General features: G+C 45.0%; 1 protein-coding gene across 2 annotated transcripts in view; it reads left to right on the forward strand.

Moving 5' to 3' along the window:
• The window catches only part of GRIA4 (glutamate ionotropic receptor AMPA type subunit 4), a 286,480-nt gene that overhangs the window by 243,193 nt on the left and 25,665 nt on the right, over positions 1–17,622 (forward strand). For both annotated transcript variants that reach the window (XM_066622011.1, XM_066622010.1), the window contains exons 11-13: positions 259–629; positions 3,165–3,363; positions 7,034–7,281. In XM_066622011.1, the coding sequence (XP_066478108.1) occupies positions 259–629; positions 3,165–3,363; positions 7,034–7,281 (818 nt within the window). The remainder of the gene's footprint in view (positions 1–258; positions 630–3,164; positions 3,364–7,033; positions 7,282–17,622) is intronic.

The following is a 17,622-nucleotide window of genomic DNA, read 5'->3' on the forward strand; positions in this document are numbered from 1 at the left end:
GCTCAGCAAGGAAATGCCATTCTCTCCCACCTCTTTCCCAATCTTTGCTCCCTGACTCAACTAAAATGTCTTAAATACATGCCACAATGATCTGGCTGCTTTGAAATCTATATGATTATGGCTATTCAATTTAAGGAAGTCAAAATTCAATTCCTTCACTTCATTTGAAAGCTACTACTTTGATTTTTTTTTTCTCTGTTGTGCATTATTTCAATTCATCCTTGATCTACATTTGTTTGGGTTCTCTTTCTCTTACAGAAAGCAGAGATTGCTGTTGCACCTTTGACCATCACTTTGGTACGAGAGGAGGTCATAGATTTTTCTAAACCTTTCATGAGTCTCGGCATATCCATTATGATTAAAAAGCCCCAGAAATCCAAGCCCGGAGTGTTTTCCTTTCTGGACCCTTTAGCCTATGAGATCTGGATGTGTATAGTCTTTGCCTACATTGGGGTCAGTGTTGTCCTGTTCCTGGTCAGCAGGTTTAGTCCCTATGAGTGGCACACGGAAGAGCCAGAGGATGGCAAAGAAGGACCCAGTGACCAGCCACCCAATGAGTTTGGCATCTTCAACAGTCTGTGGTTTTCCCTGGGTGCCTTTATGCAACAAGGATGTGATATTTCACCCAGGTTGGTGTCAGATCATTATTGTGTTATTTAGTTTTCCTTACAGGTTTGTATTTTATTATGAACGATGATCATGTGTCCATTATATAAAAAACAGCTATCTGTTTCCAGCCCAAGGTGACATTGTTGATTTGACGAGTGTCTTTTATTTATGGAGTTTGTTTTGATTCATTGTCTTGCTTTCTAATCAGGCAGGTGTGTTGGACATTTTTTAAACTTCCACGCATTTCAAATTCATGGTTGTTCTTGTTTTTTTTTTTTAAAGCATCATGTGTATTTGCCCTTTTTTAAAAGTGAAAAATAAATAAATGACTTAGGAGAGGGATGACCAACTGATAGTTCACAGGCTGGTACGATATGGGCATAGTTGGTGTGCCAATCCAAACTGGGCATCCAGGTGCAACATTCAAACTTTACCAACATATCATTTGCCCCTACTGACAACTTCCTTGCCACTATTTAAAACAAGTTTCTAACTTATGTCTATTTAGGGCCAATGGGATTATGTTTCTGTGGACAAAATGAAGTCCTCATGCTTCCCTAACTCTTGATGCGGTGGGAGAAGAAGAGGAATGTGCTAGCCCATTGTTGAGATAAACTGGCCAGTGCTCTTTACCTTGTCCCAGTGCTCTGGCACTGGGTAATAATACTATGAGAATAGTATTAATACTATTATAGTAATAGTAATAATACTATAATACTATTATTATAATAGTAATAGTACCATGAGAACATAAGCCAAAGTTATAATAGATTAACATGGGCTTCAAATAGCACAGATTTTAAACCACAGCAAAATGAGAGTATAGTAGCAGCAAGCCAGATCTACTGGAGCAAACAATTCCACAACCTGAGTGTTACCGTGAAGAAAGTCTTCTTCTGCATGCACACACATTGCACAACTGCTGCAGCATGACACGTAAGAGAACCTCTTTTTAGCACATAGGCAGATTCACTATGGAGGAGATATCCTAAGGCCCCAGTCCAGCAGTGCAGGGTCTACTGTTGTACAAGGCAATTCACAATTTGCACAGCTGGTCCACTGCCCCAAGAGTCTTTGCAATGACCCCCAAGTGCTGGTAAGGCAGCACAGGGAGGAAGAGAAGGAGCTGGGTGGAATGGAGAGGGGAGGAGGGCGGTGAACCAGGAAGGAGGTGGTATCTGTGGCAACGCTGCCCCAGAGCAAGCCTCCATTGCCCCAGTGGTTCTCCACAGATCTGTGTCAGTTCTTTTGCTGGTGCAAGTCTGAGGAAAGTAAGGGAGAGGAAAGGGGACAAGGGAAGAGGTGAGAATTCAATGCACATTGGTGCTGCTGAGGTCTGCCTGGGTTTGTCAAAGAGCAAATGTGCTTTCTACAGATTTAGTTTAGAACAGTCCTTTGTTTAATGGAGTGGGTGTCAAGGGTTGAGAGGAAGGAAAAAATGGCTTAATGTGAGCTGATTTTGTGTTGTAGTCAAAATAACTTGAGTAAGAAAGCAAGTCTTGAAGGGAGATCATTTCATTACCCAGTCAGTTTGCATCTCTAACACCTTCGTTTCTAACAGGTAAATTATATACATATAGAGGATGTTGTCTATAAAGTGCTTGGGTATTGCAGATATCCTTGTTTGGATTTTTTCCTTATGGTACTGTAGTAAATATACAGCATGCTGAACAATTTTAAGCATACAAAGACAGTCACAAAATAGTATGTTATTGGCATAATTAAGGTATTGCAGCCTAGTTGCTTTCACACTTTGTACCCTTAGAGAATGCTGGCTACATTAACTTGTCTGTCAATGAACTTGGGCATATTGCAGAGGTTACAAGAGCATGTTCTAGGATGAAATCTCAGACCAGGTGGCACTCCAACCAAGCCTTTTCAGATGCACCGTTGCTTCATGCGAACTATAACCTGGTATACAACCAACACTCCTGTATCACTGTGTAATATAGGATAAGATTAGTAGCATTGGACAAACTCTTGCAAGGAAGCTTGCCTGCTGTTATTGCTTTTCTCACCAGAGCACAGTTTCTATACCACTGATGTAGCTATTGCTTCTCTTTTTTGAAATATAGTTTAAAAAGAAACCAAAAAACCTACATTTGATGTCTGTTACATCTTCTACCCCATGCCACACTATATACTAGACCAGTGCTTCTCAAACTGTGGGTCGTGACCCACCAGTGGGTTGCAACCTTATTTTTGGTAGGTCATGAGGAAGTTGTGAGCTGGCACCAACTGTGCCACACAAGGCATTTTAGGGTAGTACTCAGCTGCTGCAAGGCATTCTGGAGCACAACCCAGCAGCTGTGACTGACAAAGTGGGTTGTGGTGCTACGAAATTTAGAAAGCACTGTACTAGACTGAGCATCAACTATTATGAGAAGCCTCCCAAAAGAGTATATTGAACCTGTTGTGTATCTGTCCCAGTTACCCTTGCTTGGTTGATACAATTCCTCTAACAACGATGTCTCTTTTTTCACTCTCTCTCTCTCTCTCTCTCTTTCTCCTGGCACAAGAGATAGGAAAATATGCATTATCTTATTCATGTTTAGATCCCTCTCAGGTCGCATAGTTGGAGGTGTTTGGTGGTTCTTCACCCTCATCATTATCTCATCATACACTGCTAATCTTGCTGCTTTCTTGACCGTTGAGAGAATGGTCTCGCCCATAGAAAGTGCAGAAGACCTTGCCAAACAAACTGAAATTGCATATGGAACACTGGATTCTGGGTCAACAAAAGAATTCTTCAGAGTAAGTTGACATGCCTCCCTAGGGCCTAGTTTCCTAGCCTACGTGGACAGAGTTCAGAAAGCCACTGGAACAGATAATCAGATTTGCGGTCTGTAGCTCCTACAATATTGATGTTATAGTTTGTAACTCCAGTGCCACTTGTTGGCATTTGCAATCATTTTAATTTGTGGTGAATACATTGATCTTGACGTGTCAGGCTAGGAACTCCCCTGGAGGGACTATAGAAGCAAAGGTAATTAAATAGCATTGCTCTGCTTGCTCATCGGGAGCCACAGCATTGAGACAAACAGGAGCACTGAGACAGGCCTTTGGTGATTATAAGGTTCTCAGGTTGGCTTCTGCTTATGAATTTTGCTGCAGGCTCTCTTTGGAGAGAAGATGTGTACTAATGTGATGATCCCGCATTGGACTGAAAAAATGGCTACTTGATAAATGTAAAACCATGAGAGGTTATTTCAATGACTTTACCCATCCACAGTATTTTTTTAACACTATTCATAGAATTTGGTTTGCTACAGGAGGTCAAAATAGCCAGCTTCTAATAACTGAGCATAATCCATCCAAAATTAAGAACGTTTATTTAATTCAATGAATAGCAGTGGATGGATTGATCGTGTGCTTAGTAATCTCTTGTTGTAATTAGATTAGATGGTCTGAAGCACTTAACTTTGGCTGAATCATGCTCATTGTCATTCGAGGGAGATCAACAACGCTGGACATAATCCAGCCAAAAGTCATGAACTTATCAGTCTCATTGAGTTCAATTGGAGAGTTACAGCCCAATCCTGAGCTGCCCAGGGCACTGAGCTTTGGCGGCACCAAAAACGGCTGCCGCTGGGTTCTGTGCACCCTGGGCTACCGCGGGCAGCGCCTTGGTAGAACGGGACTTTCGTCCCCTTCTCCCAGGTAAGGGAAGCAACCGCGCAATGGGGCTACTCACATTATTGCCAACCAAAAGGTAAGGTAAAGGCGTTTGTGTAGGGTGCCAAGCCCCACACGAAAGCTTCGGATCTGGTGGAGCAGAGCTCCATGGGACCCACCTCCCTCCCTCTCCCAGCACACCTCCCGCCCACCCTCTCTCCACCTCCCAGCACCCCATCATGCCTCCTCCCCTCCCTCTCTCCACTCTCCGCCTGCCTCCCCAGATCGCCTCCTCCCCGTCCCCCCAGCCCCCACTTACCATGCCATGGCTCAGCGGTCCGTGCAGCTGTGCTGGGCTAGTCCGTGCCAGGCTAGCACAAGCACTGGCCCGGCAGTAAGCCTCACAGACGTGCCTTATGGAACGTTTGCGACAGTGCGTGCCGGCAGGAAGCCGGCGCACCAAGTTCAGGATTGGGCTCTTAAGCAGGTGTTTAAATCTCTCCCAATGAAGCCATTGAAGATGGTGAGGCTTCTAGAAACCAAGTCCTATGAGCTTTGTGTGTTTAGCCTGGAAAACAGATAACTGGGGAGGGAGGGTAGGATAGCCATCTTGAAATATCTGAAGAACAAAAGGGAAGGAACAGATTTAGGCTCCAATCCCAACCTGTGCCGGTACAGCCAGGCCGCAGTGGACTGCGCTGTATCCAGCGCAGGTTAGGAGACTGCTGGAGATCACCTCAGAATAATGTGATATTTTCCTCTTACCCTGTGTTGAGCCCCAGCCTGCCTATGGGGCTGCTTGGATCTGTTCCAACTGTTCAGCTGGTGCAAATCCAAGCAGCCTGTGTAAGGCTGCCTGGCCCAGGAGTGGGGGTTAGGATACAACATGCGCTGCCACCTCTTTTCCCACCCCCCTCTCAAGTCTGATCCTTCCCCATTCGCCCACCCTTGGAATGCCCTCCTCCCATCCTCTCCCACCCCTTGTGCCACCTTGTGCGAACCTCTCTCTTCTGGCCAGTTTAGTGACTGGACCCGGCTCTAGTGAGCCAGCGCTGACCTCCCCACCCACCTAGCCGACTCCTGGGTTGGCACTAACATACTTTATGGCACGTTTGCAACCCTTGGGAGCGAACACAAGGCCTGCGCCAGCTCAAATCCATGTTATGATTGGGCTTCCACTCTCTATGGTTCCTGAGGGCGGGTCTATCACCAGTGAGTTGAAACTATAGAAAAATAGATTTTGGTTAGACATGAGGGGAAATTTCCTACCTGTAAGAGCTGTCCATCAGTGGAACAGTTTGCCTTGTGCAGTAGTGGGCATTCTGTCATTGGAGATTTTCAAGCAGAGGCTGGGTGACCACTTGTCAGCAGTACTGTAGCAGTTGCCTGCCCTAAGCAGGGGCTTAAACTGTATTAAATTTCAAGGTCCCTTCCAACCCTAACATTCTATGATCTAAACAAATAAGAAGAAAAATTACTTCATTGTTGGATACATTGTGCAAGAGCAAGGCACTAACACCGTTTCTATACGCTGGCATATAGCAATTGCTTATAGTCACATTTTGTTTTAGTATGGGTCCTGCCTTTATTTTTCCTACCATGCACAGATACGTACATCAGATACACATTTTTGTAACAAGGCAATGATCATAGACAGATTTTTTTTGGGGGGGGGGGGGGCAAATCTACTCAAAGTTGATCCAGTATCAGACTTGCAGCTGACCGTTTCACTTGGTCTCAGTACATAAACAGGGCAGTAACATTTGGATCAGTCTTTAGGGCAAAGTGTGGCTTTGAACTTGATGATTCTACATAGCCAACCAAATGGCCACCAGCATACACGGTTGTCATGTCCAAAGGAGAGAGTTGCAGATAGTGCACAATCTAGGCATCTTATCCATGCAAGATCTCCTTTGGATATGAGTCCAGTTAGTTGCCAGCCAAGCACATAAAGACAGAGCATTTTGTTGGGTAAGTTAGGTAGCCCTGTCTAAAGCATACTTATGGTGCAATCCCAACCAACTTTTCAGCACTGAGGTAAGGGCAGTGCAGCTCCGAGGTAAGGGAACAAACATTCCCTTATCTTGAGGAGGCCTCCGTGATAGCCACCCATCTGCAGGATGCAGCACATGTCCCATTGGCACAGCTGTGTCAGTGCCAGTGCTGGAAAGTTGGTTAGGATTTTGGCCTTAGCCCCATAAAATATTTACATTTTATGCCATCTATTGGCAAGTGATTAGTGCTGCTTTCTGTTATACTTGCTTGTAAATACTGAAGCTTTCACAACCGGCATTCCTAGCATTAAAACTTACATTGTTCAGGCTAACTTTTAATTGATGACGTTCAGCGGGTACCTTTTAGAGCTTAGAGTTAAATGAAAACAGCTTCTTTCATCATTATATATAGGTTCTTGACTCTAGGGATTGCCAGTTACATTGGATAGTTTGAAGAGCCACTTGTGCATCTTCATCCTATGAGATTGCTTGCCACAGCAGCTGGCAAAACATAAGGTATCAACTGTTTTATTTTATCCTGGCCTGTTAGTCCCAAGAATGTAAGTTTTAATGATATACTTGCTTCTGTTTGCCGTGGATTCTATCCTGAAATCACTGTTCTAGATGTAGTCCTGTTAGAGTCAAGCATGTGAGAGAGTAACCAAACCAGAGTCACAGCGTTTTTCTATGGAAGTAACTACTGCTATAAAAAGATACTGTTTGAATGATCAATATACCTGACACCCAATATGTTGCACATTTTTGTTGTGTTTTCATTCCTTTGCTGTATCTAATCTCCTTTTAATTTCCTTCAGAGATCAAAAATAGCAGTGTATGAAAAAATGTGGGCATACATGAGCACAACAGACCCGTCAGTGTTCGCTAGGACTACGGCTGAGGGAGTTGCCCGTGTCCGCAAATCCAAGGGCAAGTTTGCCTTCCTCCTGGAGTCCACCATGAATGAATACATTGAGCAGCGAAAGCCATGTGACACCATGAAAGTGGGAGGAAATCTGGATTCGAAAGGCTATGGCGTAGCCACACCAAAGGGTTCTCCATTAAGGTGGGTGGAATAGTATAACAATATAACATGTGTTGTTATAGTATTCCACCTTCCCTGATGCCCCTGATCTAGTTCTTTTTGTGTTGTTCTGTGGACATGGTATGTTCTTTTTTTCCTTTTCCATTTCATGTTTTCGATCGACAAGGAGGTAACTGTGGTTAATAACAGAGTCCACTGAACGTTTATAATCAATATATATCTATCAAGGCCATATAAAAACCAAACTGGTTGAACACTGAGAAGCGGGAACACTGAGAAATGGGTTTTTCCTTAGCCCATTTCTTCTCAGCTCACAGGTGTACACATTTGATCCCTGTTGCATATATGCAACGTTGGGCAGAAATGGCTTAAGACAGGCATAACTACAGATATTCAAACTCATTGGCTTTCTATTTTCATAAATTCCATAATATCAGTAACTTACTTTATATCATATATATCAGCTGTGTGTCAAAAGAACAGTATTACGGAAATGAAAAAAAAATCACTAGCTTTTCCATTGTTAAAGTATTTATGTAGAAAATAACTTAAAACTTACCATTTTTATTTCTAGCAGTATCATTGAAATACTGAATCCAAGGCCACCCACTTTTTTGAATAAATGCGTTCAAATTAGGAAGTAAAGTTATACCCATAGATCTTGAAAAGTCTTCGCAATCCTATGCATGTTTACCCAGGACAAGGGAACTTACTTCCTAGTAAGTATATTTAGAATTCCTCCCTTGCCGCCCAATCCTATGGGCACATTTTGCAAGCAGAACACACATTCTGCTAGCATAATGCGCTTTGTGAATGTTGCAAATGCAACACTGCTAGAGCAAAACCTGACCGCGGCTGCAGTGAGTGGTTGAGTCCAAGTGGCGAGTAGTTGGGTCCATGTGAAGACAAACCAATGATGTCTGCCAGTGCAGGTAAGGCTGCACAGCAGTCAGGATGGAAGCAGGGAGGGGGTGGCAGGTGGTAGGCAGAATAGGAAGGAGGTGGAACAGGTGGAGGGTGGATTGGGTCTGGGAAGAGGAGGGTTCAGTGACAGCTGCACCTGCCAAATCATAACTCCTTTCTGGGCCTAGATCACCTTCACAGGTCAGCATGGACTTGCACCAACAATATTGCTAGTGCAGGTCCAAGTTAACCCATCTGACAGTTAGGACTTACCCCAGGGCAAGAGAGCTCCCAAGGAGGCCTTATCATGCCAAAACTTCACCATGAGATACAGCAGACACTGCATTGGTGCCACTGAATCACTGTGCGGGGACTGCATTGTCCAACTGCAGTCTTATACATACTTACCTACACTGGGCATTGTGGGGCATAGTTCTGAGTAAACATGCACAGGATTATACTGCAGCTCTTTGATAAAAATCGGTTTTTGTTTGCAGATAAAGCGTCTCTGGTGAAGTGTTAGATTTGTATTGAGATGTGTGATTACTTGATAGAGTTAACTCGTAAATCCATTTGAACAATGCAGACAGTGACTGCTTTGGATAATTTACTGTTACCCAAAAATGTCCCGTCTGTTATATAGTTTAAAAACTCCAGGACCTAATGCAGATCTAGAAAATGCAGAGCTAGAAAAATGTAAAATGACCAGCCTGCCCCAAACTTACCTAGCCATCTTTACCATTTAAAAATAAGACTTTGGGTGGCACCAAAGTTTAGCAGTGTCAAGTGTTTGCCAAGGGCCCACACCCATCAGAGAGCACACCTGGCTGGGCTGAACCCTTAGTACTGCTGGTGGCAGTAGTAGCATCCAGTATATCATCGGGGATGAGTAAGCTGTGCTGTGGGTGGGGCCACTGCTAGGGCTTGCCTTAGAGGCCCCAGTAACTTGACAGTGGCACTATATAAATTGCTTACTATTTTAAACATGTTGCTGCTATGACTCATGTCTCATCTCCGCATACTCCGATCACATTTAATTGAAGCAGCTGCATAACTGATATTTTCTGCTCAGTTTTCTCCATTCTATCTCACATTATTGCTGCCACATATTGGTAGTAGTGGGTGAACTCCCTTAGATTTCACCAACTTCAGTGGAGAACACTTGGGGGAAAGGGTTTGTTTTTTTTTAATCCCCCCAAGAGTTCTGAACTGATTTGTAATTGATTGCTCTCAGCTTGAGCCCCACAGTCCCTTTACTCAGTAGCTTGGCAAGTGCTGAACCAGTAGCAGCAGTCCTCTCTCTCTCTCTCTTTCTCTCTCTCTCCCCCCCCCCCACTTCCTTGTCAGTATTTCCTTCCTTGTAAGGAGGGAGAGAAGTCCTTCTCTTCTACTCCCTTCCTGCAATCTGGAATGCTGCTACAGCACATCATAGGCCCCAGGCCTATGAGTTCTTTGCATCTGTCTTCACGGCAGAAGACTTCGGGCAGATACCGCTGCCCGAACGGCCCCTCCTAACCGAGGAGTTAAGTCAGATAGAGGTTAAAAGAGAAGATGTTTCAGACCTCATTGATAAATTAAAGATCAATAAGTCACTGGGCCCTGATGGCATCCACCCAAGGGTTATTAAGGAATTGAAGAATGAAGTTGCAGATCTCTTGACTAAGGTATGCTACTTGTCCCTCAAAATGGCCACGGTGCCAGAAGATTGGAGGATAGCAAATGTCACGCCTATTTTTAAAAAGGGAAAGAGGGGGGACCCGGGAAACTACAGGCCGGTCAGCCTAACATCCATACCGGGTAAGATGGTGGAATGCCTCATCAAAGATAGGATCTCAAAACACATAGACGAACAGGCCTTGCTGAGGGAGAGTCAGCATGGTTTCTGTAAGGGTAAGTCTTGCCTCACGAACCTTATAGAATTCTTTGAAAAGGTCAACAGGCATGTGGATGCGGGAGAACCCGTGGACATTATATACCTGGACTTTCAGAAGGCGTTTGACACGGTCCCTCACCAAAGGCTACTGAAAAAACTCCACAGTCAGGGAATTAGAGGACAGGTCCTCTCGTGGATTGAGAACTGGTTGGAGGCCAGGAAGCAAAGAGTGGGTGTCAATGGGCAGTTTTCACAATGGAGAGAGGTGAAAAGCGGTGTGCCCCAAGGATCTGTCCTGGGACCGGTGCTTTTCAACTTCTTCATAAATGACCTGGAGACAGGGTTGAGCAGTGAAGTGGCTAAGTTTGCAGACGACACCAAACTTTTCCGTGTGGTAAAGACCAGAAGTGATTGTGAGGAGCTCCAGAAGGATCTCTCCAGACTGGCAGAATGGGCAGCAAAATGGCAGATGCGCTTCAATGTCAGTAAGTTGAAAGTCATGCACATTGGGGCAAAAAATCAAAACTTTAGATATAGGCTGATGGGTTCTGAGCTGTCTGTGACAGATCAGGAGAGAGATCTTGGGGTGGTGGTGGACAGGTCGATGAAAGTGTCGACCCAATGTGCGGTGGCAGTGAAGAAGGCCAATTCTATGCTTGGGATCATTAGGAAGGGTATTGAGAACAAAACGGCTAGTATTATAATGCTGTTGTACAAATCGAGGGTAAGGCCACACCTGGAGTATTGTGTCCAGTTCTGGTCGCCGCATCTCAAAAAAGACATAGTGGAAATGGAAAAGGTGCAAAAGAAAGCGACTAAGATGATTACGGGTCTGGGGCACCTTCCTTATGAGGAAAGGCTACGGCGTTTGGGCCTCTTCAGCCTAGAAAAGAGACGCTTGAGGGGGGACATGATTGAGACATACAAAATTATGCAGGGAATGGACAGAGTGGATAGGGAGATGCTCTTTACACTCTCACATAATACCAGAACCAGGGGACATCCACTAAAATTGAGTGTTGGGCGGGTTAGGACAGACAAAAGAAAATATTTCTTTACTCAGTGTGTGGTCGGTCTGTGGAACTCCTTGGCGCAGGATGTGGTGCTGGCGTCTAGCCTAGACGCCTTTAAAAGGGGATTGGACGAGTTTCTGGAGGAAAAATCCATTATGGGGTACAAGCCATGATGTGCATGCGCAACCTCCTGATTTTAGAAATGGGTTATGTCAGAATGCCAGATGCAAGGGAGGGCACCAGGATGAGGTCTCTTGTTATCTGGTGTGCTCCCTGGGGCATTTGGTGGGCCGCTGTGAGATACAGGAAGCTGGACTAGATGGGCCTATGGCCTGATCCAGTGGGGCTGTTCTTATGTTCTTATGTTCTTATGTTAGGCTCCTCAGACATAAAGTTTTTCCAAGTCACCTAACGAACAGGGTCCCTGGGAAAATTACATGTCCCAGGACTCCTGCCACTTGTAACATGCTGTAGTAGTGTTATAAAGGTCAATGAGAGGAGTGAAAAGAGAAAGACCTCTCCCTCCCTGCTGCAGCCAGTGCAGCAGCCTCCTAGGTGGGTGTTTAGGTGACAAAGAGAAGCTCTTCTCCAGCTCAGATTAAAGTTCAAGATGTAGAAGATAAGGAACTGTGATGGTTGTCTCACACTGAATGTGAGCATTATAAATCACTAAGGCTTGTATTCCAGGCCAAGAAATTACAACCTTCAGTGACATCACTATTTATGGGGAAAAATGCTAAACTTTAATCATGTGACTTATTGGGAGCCACAAGTTGTAGATGTAAAGCAGCAATAGTGTTTTAGGGTAACATGCACTAGACTACTTCCTACTAGTAGGATACTAGTAGGATCCTACTAGTAGTAGGATACTGCCATTGTGCTAGGATAAAGAGAATTGGCGAATGGACATACCTTAATTATTCTGGGGCCACCACTCAGAACATCTTCTCACAAATCATCACCAGTTGCACCTGAGAAGGTGGCTAAACCCACAAGAGGTTCCCCTGAAAGATCTTATAGGAGAAGTGGTTTCCCATGAAGGGAGGCATACCTTGAGATACGTTCATTTTCAACCACCTAGGGCAATAAAAATAATAACCAGCACTTTGAATCGAGCCCCAAAACATACATCCTTAAATGCTTACCTGCATATTCACCACTATGTGATCATAAAATTCAAATGTCAAGGAGATCAGAGCCATCCTTTATGTCTACTGTCACTCATAGTTTTTTGTTACATAGGGATTTCCACTTGAACCTATTTCCATTTATTTCCAATTTCCTATTTCCTTTCTTTTCAGAATGCCTTGTGGTGTTCAGCCAGTATTTAGTAGCTGATTTTCAACATGTATTTCTGGTTCTCAGGGCATGTTTTGGTTCACCCATATCAGCAAAGGATGATGGGAGACAGGGAGCACTTGGGGTGTTCTGTTTTTGACCAATCTTACAGAGCCATATGACAGATCATGTGTTTCTTCACCCTTCTTGTTTTGCTGATATCTCTGCCACACCTACCAAAAGTGTGGCAAGAGTCAGACATTTACAACAATGAGTTTAAGTCCCAGGCTGCATCTTGATACCCATGGGTCAGACAAGGGGTGTGACATTGGTTTGCTTCCAAATAGTGCAACGTCATAACATGCATCATAGGACACTGTTGGCAAGCAAACTAATACCATACCATTGTTCTTTCACAAAGGAAGTGTGATGTGTAAGGCCCAAACTTTAAGGGCTCTGGTAAATCCATGGTCAGACCTCCTACTGTTTGGGTATTTTATTCAGTTTATTTTAAAGCATCCCTGCAAGGAAGGGACAGGAGCTGGAGTGCTGCAATTTGTAACAGAAAAAATGGTGGAGGGGGAAGCATTAAACCCCCTCCCCAGTGCTGTTCCCCTGTTCTGATTCAGGAGGCTGTGCTCAAAGATACCTCACAGTATAAATGCATAACAAATCAAGTACTGTGGGAGATCGGAGCACAGATCACCCAGCATCTCGTCTAGTTTCACCCTAGGATAATGGACTGTGGTAACAACTGGAAAAAAGGTGACTTGTACAAGCAGTCGCTTATTATGGGAAGTCTTTTCAGCTGTAATTAATGTAATGGTTGAGCTCCTTGATAGAACATGGCACTTTCACAACATTGCTTTTACTAGCTAATTTTTGCAAAACCTCTGTAGCTGTGACCAATCTAACTTGGCAGCTCTTATGATTCTGCTCCTGAAATATCAGCGTTGGCAATGGCTATATTTTGTGCATCTATGATGGGTTCACCTGAAGTGATGCTAAACTTCTCTAGCCAATGTTGATGTGGTCTGGGGACTGTAACAATTTTCTATCTGATTCAGTTGTCTTAAGAGCTGTTTTTTCTTTTCTTTTCCTCCACCCCCCCTCCCCTGCCAATGTTGTGAATATCATCAAGATTACATAAAAAGTTTCCTTTATGGCCTTTATATAATTATGTCGCATATTTCTAATCAAGGATAAATGAAGTCATTTGCCACCAAGACATAGCTCCAGATCTGTATGATTTTAACCAAGCAATACATGTTTAGGAAACAAACTGCCCAATCCTATCCTATCCCCCACCATTGATGCCGATGCAACTGCACTGGTGGAGCACATGCTCCACCCTAAGGGTGGGGTGGTGATGAGATAACCAGCAGGAGGTATGTAAAAAGATGGTTTTACTTACCTCTGTAGGCTGCCTGATCCCCTGTGTATCAGACTTTTGATAGCCATTTTGCTGGCATATGTCCACAGAGAGCAAAGGATTGGGGTTAAGGACCCAGTCCTGAACTTGCTCAGCACTGGTGCTGAGTCCTTTTTGGGAACTTACAGCCCAATCCGAAGCACATTTAGGACACCTGGGGTGTAGGGGATGCTGGCGCTGGGCCTATCCCAGTCAGGCTCTGGGCCCAGTCCCAGCAAGATGAGGACACGCTGCTGGGGGTAAGTGAAACCACTGGGCAGCCTCTGTGGGGCAGAGGGAGTGCAGAATGTGGGTGGGGCAGGGCAGGAACTGGAGCAGGAGCGGGGTGGGATTGTTGTAGTCCTGCTCTGCCGTATTCTGAACTCTGTATTGGACTGAAAAGCCTGACACAGAGTCTCTCAAGTCTGCCCCAGCAAAATAGAGACTCCCAGTGGCTTCGCAGCACCTGCTGGGTACAGTGGTAGCTACTGCAGCAGGCTCCAGGAAGCTTAGGATTGGGATCTAAGTCTCCAAAAAGGTACATTTAGGGTCCTATCCAATTTTCCAGTGCTGATGCAGTCGGGCCAATGGGGCGTGCACTGCATCCTGTGGTGGGGGGCAGGCGCAGAGGCCTCCTTGAGGTATCAGAACATTACCTCGGGGCTGCATTGCAGCTGCACTAGTGCTGGGAAGTTGGATAGGATTGGGCTCTTAGTTTCTTATAGCAATCCTGAGTCATTATTGCTCATGAAGTGCACAACATGAAGTGCGCGCATCTGACTTAGTCGCACTTGATCTGACTTGATCTTGCTCATCCAGTCTCTGGTTTTCTCTACATGTTTAACAATGACCTTGCTGCCTCTTTGAGTTGCGTTCAATCACAACTTAAAAGAAAATGTGGATTTTGCAATAGATGTGGGCAACTATAGATATTTGTGACATCCCTCACGTCCACTTTTAGACCAAAGCAGAAGTGGGTGCAAGAACACCTGTTTTTACGAGATGGTTGCAAAGGAATTATTTGCTTCTGTTTTCCTTGGATGGGGAAGATGTGATGCCCCAAACATGGAGACATAGCTAAAACACAATAGATTGTTATGCTGTGTATGCTTCTACATTGACCACTAACAGCCCAATCCTATACATGTCTACTCAGAAGTAAGTCCCATTAGAGTCAATGGGACTTACTCCCAGGAAAGTGTGGATAGGATTGGGCTGTAAGTGTTCAGTGAAGAATACTGTTGTTGAAAGAGTTTCTGGTATTTGTTTGAAGAAACAAATATTATTGAGCTGTCGGTTCCGTCTTAGTAATATGCAGTAGCATTTCTCAGTATTACTTCAAAGGGTAACACCTGACATGTATTTTGCTCCATGTAGCTGTAGCTTTAATGTTATTCCTAGTTTCTTACTGCCAATCTTTAGGGAATATCCATAATTCAACAAAGCTTCTTTTAGTAAATAGCAGTCACTTGGAAGTTATTAAAATGGTTTCACTGTTGAAACCTAGGGGGGATTAAGGATGGCTGGTCCAGTATTTGTGTTTACATATTCCTATTTCTCCCTCATTGTTTCAAAGGGCAGAGGCCCCTGTTAGACCTCCTCACTAGGGCCTTGTCTACATCAGTGAAGAGCAGAGGCCACAAAGCAGGAACAATGTCAATGTGCCCTTCAGCAGGCTACTAGAATAATCAAACGAAGGAAAAGAGATTTGGTGTCTTTGGGGGATGGGGTGGCATTTGGTGACCCCCCTTGAGGTGCCAAAGTATTGTGACCCCTGAGTTGTTGTCTGTACTCCCCATTCATACATAGTATTGTTCCACTCATGCCACTTAATGGCAGATTAAAAATAGAACTTGCTGCTCTTTAGTACAGATGTGGACAAAGTTCAACATGTTGGGCACACGTTTGGGTACAAATTTTGGAACTCAAAATTTGAACAAAGAACAATGGAACAGAACTTCCATTGCATCCAAGAGTCGTATCCAAGCTCCAGGTTCAGAAAAGTCTGCCCTTTTCCATCAGCCCTACAAAGCCACAGCATACAAGAGGGGGCAAGGGGGACAAATGTTCCAGGCTTGTGGGGGGGGCGCAGCAGCATGTCGCCATCCACCCCCACAGCACGCCCTGTGACACTTGCTTGACCTCGCAAATGGCTGGGGAAGCCATTTGTGGCCTCACTGACTCTCCAAAGGCCTTCTAAGGCCCTCAGAGGGTCAAGAAACATCACTTCTGGTTTGACAGAGGAAACCAGAAGTGACTTTTTATGCCCTTAGAAGACATTAGAAGGCCTTCTAAGGCATAAAAATGTCACTTCCATTTTCCTCTGTGAACCCGGAAGTAAAACCGGAAGGTCACTCATCTCAACCCCTTAGGGTGGATTTATTTCAACCAAAATTTAACTTTCCAGCAGCACAAGATCCTTTGCAGCAGTGTGAAAGCTGGGCCGCGGTCTCCTGCTTCCAGGCAGTAGCATGCCACACACATTAGTGGCTCTTGGGGCCCCCATTGGCACTGTAAGTCAGCAGTGGGAGCAGGTTGTGCATGGGGAGGGGGAGTAATGGGGCATGTCGGGGCGGGAGGGGGTTGATCCAGTGCTATGTTCCACCTAGATTGGCCGGCAGCCTAATCCTGTAGTGCTGCGCATGCTGTTCCAATGCCTTTCACCAATGCCAATGATGGCAGGACTGTGCCCGCTGTTGTAAGTGGCTTTGCAACCATTTGCGTAGTGTGTTGTTGGTGAACCGTTCCAAGCCACTGATGTGGTAGCAACATCAGAGGAATCCTGCTGCAAACTGCAGACTGCATTGGAGCAGGTAAGCCAATGCTGAGGCATCTTGTGGGTGGGCAGGGGAATAACTGGGAATTTGGGGGGGGGAAGGTAGGAGATGGGGAGTAGAGGGCAGATCTCAGCAGCAAATGTGGGGGCCAGATGTTATCCCTTGAAATTCAGCCCATGCTGCCTTAAGTTAGCCATGACTTATGCCAACTACAGAGCTGTCGTAAGTCCAAGGAAATCTATAGGCCAGTGTTCTCAAACAGGTTGTGGCTGGAGAACCACTGCCCCTTTTCCTTTAAGGGGTGGGGGCAGGGGGAAAGCAGTGATGCTATCCCCAGGATCGCACCACTGCAGGGGAAGAGGGGGCTTTTAAAATATAACTTACCTGTTGCCAGAATCCAGGGGGTGCAGGGAACCCTGTGGAGCCCTCCGCGTGGCTCCCCACCACCTGCAGAAAGTAAAAAAGTGATCACAACCCACTTGTGGTTTCACGATTGCAACCCAGAAGTGGGTCACAATCACTTTTTACTTTCTACAAGCTGCATAGCAGAAGGCTCCACAGCGCTCTGTGCAACCCTCAGACTCTGGCAGCAGATATGTTTAAAAAGCCCCCTCTTCCCTTGCATTGGAACTGGCCTGATCCTGGGGATCGCGTCACTGCTTTCCACCCCACCTCTGCAAAGACTTACCCTGGTCCTAGAACTCCCGGGGAGTTTGAGAAACCCAGTGCCATAGACCCTCAGGTGGCCTACTGACATCTCCACCTCCTGATTGCCCCACCACCCCCACAGCATGCAACGCACACCTTCATGGTGCAACTGCATCGGTGCAGGTGGTCGTGGATAGGATTGTGCTTTGAGTTAGTCAATCCCTCCATTGCAGTACAGTGCTATAATGTAAATACGTGAACCGCTGTGGTGTAGGATGATGGGACGGACAAATAAATTTTTCCTAGAATTTCTTCTTTACAGAGAAAATTTCCATGAATTCATAAGAGAGTCATAAGTTCAGTTTTAAGATATTATAAACTTGCACTGATTTAATTTTATGCCAGATTATTTTTAAAAGGAACTTTTAATAGCTAACACTTTAAGAAAAAAAATTGATT

This window comes from Tiliqua scincoides, chromosome 3 (genome assembly GCF_035046505.1).
Source record: "Tiliqua scincoides isolate rTilSci1 chromosome 3, rTilSci1.hap2, whole genome shotgun sequence".
Taxonomy (NCBI): domain Eukaryota; kingdom Metazoa; phylum Chordata; class Lepidosauria; order Squamata; family Scincidae; genus Tiliqua; species Tiliqua scincoides.